The 7236-nt window shown below is 34.0% G+C and overlaps 1 protein-coding gene across 1 annotated transcript; it reads left to right on the forward strand.

Moving 5' to 3' along the window:
* Positions 1-3176: 3176 nt before the first annotated feature.
* On the forward strand, positions 3177-3626 carry LOC149168067 (thylakoid lumenal 15.0 kDa protein 2, chloroplastic-like). Its single transcript, XM_089430686.1, has one exon. The coding sequence runs from the start codon at positions 3177-3179 to the stop codon at positions 3624-3626; it is 450 nt and encodes a 149-aa protein (XP_089286812.1).
* Positions 3627-7236: the final 3610 nt, after the last annotated feature.

A 7236-nucleotide genomic window follows, 5' to 3' on the forward strand; every position in this document is an offset into this window, starting at 1 on the left:
TATCAATTTTTTATTATAAATTGATTTTAAAACATTTAAATATAAAAATATAAATTATTATTCTAATATTTTGATAATGTTATTTTTCGAAACTCAATCAAACTTAATTTTATGATAAATTTATTTAAAAACCAATGAAAAATCAAAATATCTCGAATTTTAGATATTAGAATCTTTATTCTTTCATCTAAAATAAAATTTATAAAACTTTAAAAAACAACACACTTCCTAACTAATTCTATGACAATTACCAATTCTATGACCATTATCGTGCCACAGGTTAATTTTTATTTAAAAAAAGAAAGACTAAAATACACCAACCTTATTGCTAAAATTTAACCAAACACCTCAATACAGTTCTACACGTGTATTGAATAGTATATCTTTACGCCCTAAGGCGTTCTTATGTGAAAACAACTCCTTTGCTGCCCTCGTGTCCTCTGTTTGCACTGTTCTATTTCATGTTAGACGATTAGATTTTGATAGGCTGTTGATTTGAATTGCAAACCGCTCATGCACAAAATTTCGTTATAGGTGGCCGCAATATTCGACAACTGTTCCATTCTGCTGCACCGCTGGCCACAGTTTTCGACAACTATTCCATTCTGCTGCGCCGTAGTTTCTCCCATTAGCATTTAATAAACTATTGTAACTTGTGGTAGACAAGCATTATGGTAATGAGCTTCCCTTCTTTGATTTTGTATAAACTCGTATTTTCAACGATTTTCTTTTCTCATGGTTAATGATAAATTAAACTCAGGTCAATGGAATTGTGGTTCAATGGGCAGGGAAGTGGCTTCTCCAGAAACCCACCAGGGTACCAGTTCGTCTATGCAAGCAAGTCACTATGAGGTTTGCCCCTCATCGCTTTCAGGAAGTTGAAAAAACCTGTTACTCACTGAGCTAGGATTTTTGTTTTTGAAAGTGTTTCTTAATCAAGAGAAGCATTACAATATGTCCAAAGAGGTTGGGCACCACAAATAGCAGCAACACAATCCTGAAGGGGTGAACCATTGAACGGAGGTTCATCTAAGCAGCTGCCACAAGGGGTATTCTTCTGGGAAAATCACCCAAGAATTTCACCTAGCCCTATCCCCGTATCCATTATCCATGCCTCCAGGGAAATGAAACCTTGATGGGTGACCTGACATGCCACCATCTTCGCCTTCACTGAACCATAACCTCATTGATAGGCCTAGGCTTTTTGTCTGTTTTTTCATGGTAAAACATTTTGCTCAAGTATAGAAATATGATACAATACCCATACCTTAGCCTTATGTGGGGACTTTGGAATGATGTTATTCTTCTCAGTTCGATCAATTTCATCCAGCTTTTCTCCTATAATGAGATTCTCAAGGAGTTGTGACACCAAATCCCCTGCATGATCATGTCTTGCACCATCTGATAAAGAAATTTTTTCACCTTCCTCGTCCTTTTCCTTATCATCAGCAGATGAAGCCTTTGAACCCTGCTTGCTCTTCTCCTTATCAATAACACATAAAAACTTTACACATTCCTTGTCCTTTGCATCCTCAAGTCTTCCACCACTGGCAATGGCCTCTAGAAGATTAATCACAAAACCTGCACCTGTAATGTTTCCCTTACCATTCCGGCACATTTTTCCCCTGGCTTTCTTCACTTTACCACCCTTTTTGATTGCACGTTTCTTCTCGAACCGTGGACTGATACGCTTGAACTTGGGATTATTTTCAAGACCTGACATGAATTCGTCCAGTCCCTGGAAAATCAGCTTAGCATCATGAATGCCAGAACGTTTCATGTCAACCCTGGAGTTGACATTCAAACTAACATTTGCCGCTTTTGAGATAAGCCTGGCAGACCTCCTTGGTGGCTCTTCTCTTCAAGAGAGACAAGACCATGCAAGACTTAATAACATATATAAAGTACTCTAGGTCTGATCCATAAGATTTCAAAAGATATCCCTACAAGTTATCAGAATCCCTTCCCCCAACTCACAAAAACAGATACCTATCGAATTCTATTAGTTTATGTTCTTGTCACATATAATCTATGCTTGAGTTTATATTTCAAATCATTCTACACTTTTTGGTGTGGGTATTGGCCACCTCAAAATTTTTACAAAGGAATTTATTTAAACTATTTTATTTGTAGTTATTTACATACCTTATAACATGTCCTCGAAAAAAATTCAAACATAAACACGGTTTTCAATTTCATTTTGCATCAGTGATATACAATACATGCCTTCACCTCTTAGTTGGGGTTTAAGGTTCTTTAAGTTATTATGCTTTGGATACCAATCAATATTGAAGTCTTTCAAATTGTTTAATTAATAAGTTATCATGTTCGGATACCAATCAATGATTTTTTAACGCTTGGGATTTATGTACCCAAGTTTTGTTTAATTAATTAAGTTATTATATTTTGGATACCAATCAATCTTGAAATCTTTCAAATTGTTTAATTAATTATCATGTTTGAATACCAATCAATCTTGAAATCTTTCGAATCCGATCTTTCTTATTATTTCTACGCTACATCGTTTTTATAGTTTAGTTTTTACCAAAATTATTCATGTTTATCAAAAATTCAGTTGGATGTCATAGATTATTTTCAATGAACATAACACTTTGAATCCTCGTTGATTTTGGTAGGGAAATGAATTCAAATGATGTATCAGGAAGTATTCATCCATCTTTGAGTAATCTTACAAAACTCCACTCGTTCCACCCCCAGTTAAAATGCTTCAGTTGGATGTCATAGATTATTTTCAATGAACATAACACTTTGAATCCTCGTTGATTTTGGTAGGGACATGAATTCAAATGATTTATTAGGAGGTATTCGTCCATCTTTGAGTAATCTTACAAAACTCTACTGGTTCCACCCCCAGTTAAAATGACACTCAGTTCCTGTTGTGTTATCTCTTTTAAGTCATTGCCCCAGTTAAAATGACACTCAGTTCCTGCTGTGTTATCTCTTTTAATTCATTCTCTTTCCTCTCCATTTTCAATTACAAGCCCACCTTCAATCGCATAAAACACTCATACTCTGTTAGTCATTGTACACCTGATTCAATAACCCACAACTTCAACCCCTTTCACATCACCTTCAAAAACCTGGGTATTTATCAGTTGATATATGCACAGCACAAAAACAACATTCTCAAGGATGTGGGTAAGCAAACTCTGTCAATGGCATCCATGCTCTTGTTCACCGTTCTGATTCAGCAAGTGCAGTTCACACCATCTTTAAAAATTACCCCAATCCTAAAGATTTCACAAGAGTTGCAGGCTTTGGAAGACAAGTCAGAGTGGAAAACGAGAATCCTTACAAGGTCTGGGCCATCCCCATCTCCTTCAGATAAATTCTTTAGGGACCTATGGTGCCTTGATGACAGGATTGTGACTATAGTAGAGGACATCTCTTCCCCAAACATCTTGAATTTTGGCATAGGATTAACAGTGGGTTCCAGGTTTCCTCGTCAACTCTTTGATGGGCGGCAGTCCAGGTATGGGAATCATTTTTTTGTATTGAAAGAGGGCTATCAGGCAGCCCTTTTGAATACAATTGATGCCATCAAGCAATGCATTGTTAGGGAAGACGGATGCAATAACGTGCCTGGTTTGACAGATGACCTGTAATTTTTAACTCTTGCGACATCCATTGCTGGGGTTGTGTGTTTAGGTTTGCTGCCCCGCTTAGCCCTCAGGGCAGAGTGGAGGGTTCATGGCAGTGGATTGTTCTTCTTTCTCCTCTGTGGCTATTGTTGTTTGCTTCATTTGGGATACTTCCAATTGTACACCCATCTTTGGAAAATCACCTATTGAGAAAAAATGATTTAACTTTGATATAAAAGTCTGGGAAATTTTTATTTTGCAGAAGTTTAGGGCTCAAATGCAACTCATGTTTATTAGTATCCTCAGGAGGGTTGCAATGGCTTCTTATAATTTTTTTCAATGTATCCTTATGTTAAGAGTTGTCCCTGTGGCTTAACCTATCTCTCTTATATGGGACTATTAATCCACTGTTTTCATCGAAAGAAATGGGGATATAACACTGAGAGTGATCATGCAGGACTGCATCGATTAATGGGTCTCCTTCACATATCCAGCATGCTTTGTAGTGAGATGGAATTGGTTCTCATTGCTGTAATTGACTCTGTGTTTCTCTCGCCAAAACAATACTATAATTAGTTGTAAAGTTCCCAAGTCTGACATTATCTGTGCTCAACAACCCTGTTATTTTGTTATTCTGGTTTTAGTTACATTTAACAGAGAATAAATTTCGTTTTGATTTGTGTAAAATAAACCTTTTATTGCAGGCATTATTGGAATAAAGAAAATAATTATTTTTGCATGAGATTCCAAGTGTCACTATTGAAAATTTCTATAAAAGAGGGAGAAAGTTAGTGAGAAAGGGACTTTTTGAATAGCCTACTATTGGATTAATATCCTAATGACATTGTGTACTTAGGATAACTATCAATATTTGTGGTGATTTTAGTAAAAATGGACGTCATGTTCTTCTGTTCATCTCCTCAATGGGTATTGAATTCCCTTCTTCATCATAATGTTTGTAAGATTTATTTCTTTCTTTCGTAGGCTTTGGCGTCCTACTTTTGTAAGATTTATTTCTTTCTTTTGTAGGCTTTTGCTTTTAATTCCTACCTTTCTGAGCTATGGTGCTTTAAAGGAAACTAGTCTTAGCCTTTTTCTCGATCTAGGTGGTTTGTAAGGAATAAAAATAAGATGTGACATACCCTAGTAGATGTTGTTACCTTTTTCTCCAGCTAGGCATACTTATATTTGTTCCTTAATGTTATTGCATCTAGGGTTAAATTAGGAAAAAACTTACTAATCTCTAAAATTTTAAATGCATATATTCCTTAATGTTATTGCATCTAGGGTTAAATTAGAAAAGAACTCACTAATCTCTAAAATTTTAAATGCATACAATTAAGGTTGTGAAAGCATAGTAGTAAAAAAGGGCTCCAGATACAAACATTAAGACCTTAAATTATTTACAAAATGTAGGCCACCATTATACCATTTAATGGGAGAATAATGAGTACCCATCAACATCATTACCATAGGTTTCTCCCATAAAATTGTTTTGGGGTCAATGTCAATAGTGAAAATATCATCTACATAATAGTCAACATTTTTTATATCCGTTTTTCGTGGGATTGAATTTGAAGAGCCACACTTGATTTTTCTTTACCTTCACTATGTTAAGACAATTTAAGTACATATAGGTTATAGTTTTAATGTTATAGTTAACGTGTTAGGTATTAAAGTTTATGTATCCTAACATTTTAGGAGTTACAATGTGTTTATGATGAGAGTGTCAACCCTGGAGTTGACATTCAAACTAACGTTTGCCGCTTTTGAGATAAGCCTAGCAGACCTCCTTGGTGGCTCTTCTCTTCAAGAGAGACAAGACCATGCAAGACTTAATAACATATATAAAGTACTCTAGGTCTGATCCATAAGATTTCAAAAGATAATCCCTGCAAGTTATCAGAATCCCTTCCCCCAACTCACAAAAACAGATACCTATCAGCTTCTATTAGTTTATGTTCTTGTCACATATAATCTATGCTTGAGTTTATATTTCAAATCATTCTACACTTTTCGGTGTGGGTATTGGCCACCTCAAAATTTTACAAAGGAATTTATTTAAACTATTTTATTTGTAGCTATTTACATACCTTATAACATTTCCTCGAAAAAAATTCAAACATAAACACGGTTTTCAATTTCATTTTGCATCAGTGATATACAATACATGCCTTCACCTCTTAGTTGGGGTTTAAGGTTCTTTAAGTTATTATGTTTTGGATACCAATCAATATTGAAGTCTTTCAAATTGTTTAATTAATAAGGTATCATGTTTGGATACCAATCAATGATTTTTTAACGCTTGGGATTTATGTACCCAAGTTTTGTTTAATTAATTAAGTTATTATATTTTGGATACCAATCAATCTTGAAATCTTTCAAATTGTTTAATTAATTATCATGTTTGAATACCAATCAATCTTGAAATCTTTCGAATCCGATCTTTCTTATTATTTTTACATTACATCGTTTTTATAGTTTAGTTTTTATATGATTGCGAAATTTAGCTCAATATGGTACAGACTATTAAACATTTTACATTTTAAACTTTCATGAAATAGTGAACATTTTAAATTTTAAACTTTCATGAAATAGTGAATGGCTTTTTGCAGATGGGGGTACCTGAGTACATTTTTGTGATAAGTTGACACATTGTTATTAAAAAATATATGTTTAAATGATGAATAGAGTAAGATTGACATGTAATGCTATGGTAAATAATTGATTATTTTACCTTAATTACATTATGGAGGTGGTTATCATTAAAGAGAATTAGTTTAGAAATTTAATACTTTGGTAAATAATTGATTATTTTACCTTAATCACATTATGGAGGTGGTTAACATTAAAGAGAATTAGTACAATTGATTATTTTACCTTAATTACATTATGGAGGGGTTATCATTAAAGAGAATTAGTTTAGAAATTTAATACTTTGGTAAATAATTGATTATTTTACCGTAATCACGTTATGGAGGTGTTTAACATTAAAGAGAATTAGTACATTATTTACAAAGCGTCTCTCTCTCCCAACAAAAGACGAAGAATTTAATTTTGATTATCAGCCTTATCACATTAAGAAAATAGTTTTCCCTTCAGAATGTCAATTGTTTTGATCCTGGGTAACAACGTGTATAAAAATTCTCTTTTCTATTAAAATTCAAACACCATCGCACTCTATAAAATCCCACCAAAAATATTCCTGTTCATCAAAAATTCAGTTGGATGTCATAGATTATTTTCAATGAACATAACACTTTGAATCCTCATTGATTTTGGTAGGGACATGAATTCAAATGATTTATCAGGAAGTATTCGTCCATCTTTGAGTAATCTTACAAAACTCTACTGGTTCCACCCCCAGTTAAAATGCTTCAGTTGGATGTCATACATTATTCTCAATGAACATAACACTTTGAATCCTCTTTGATTTTGGTAGGGACACGAATTCAAATTATTTATTAGGAGGTATTCGTCCATCTTTGAGTAATCTTACAAAACTCTACTGGTTCCACCCCCAGTTAAAATGCCACTCAGTTCCTGCTGCGTTATCTCTTTTAAGTCATTCTCTTTCCTCTCCATTTTCAATTACAAGCCCACCTTCAATCACATAAAACACTCATACTCTGTT

Source organism: Pinus tabuliformis, chromosome 5_1 (genome assembly GCF_031772625.1).
Source record: "Pinus tabuliformis cultivar Carrire ecotype Pingquan chromosome 5_1, CPIR1, whole genome shotgun sequence".
Classification (NCBI taxonomy): domain Eukaryota; kingdom Viridiplantae; phylum Streptophyta; class Pinopsida; order Pinales; family Pinaceae; genus Pinus; species Pinus tabuliformis.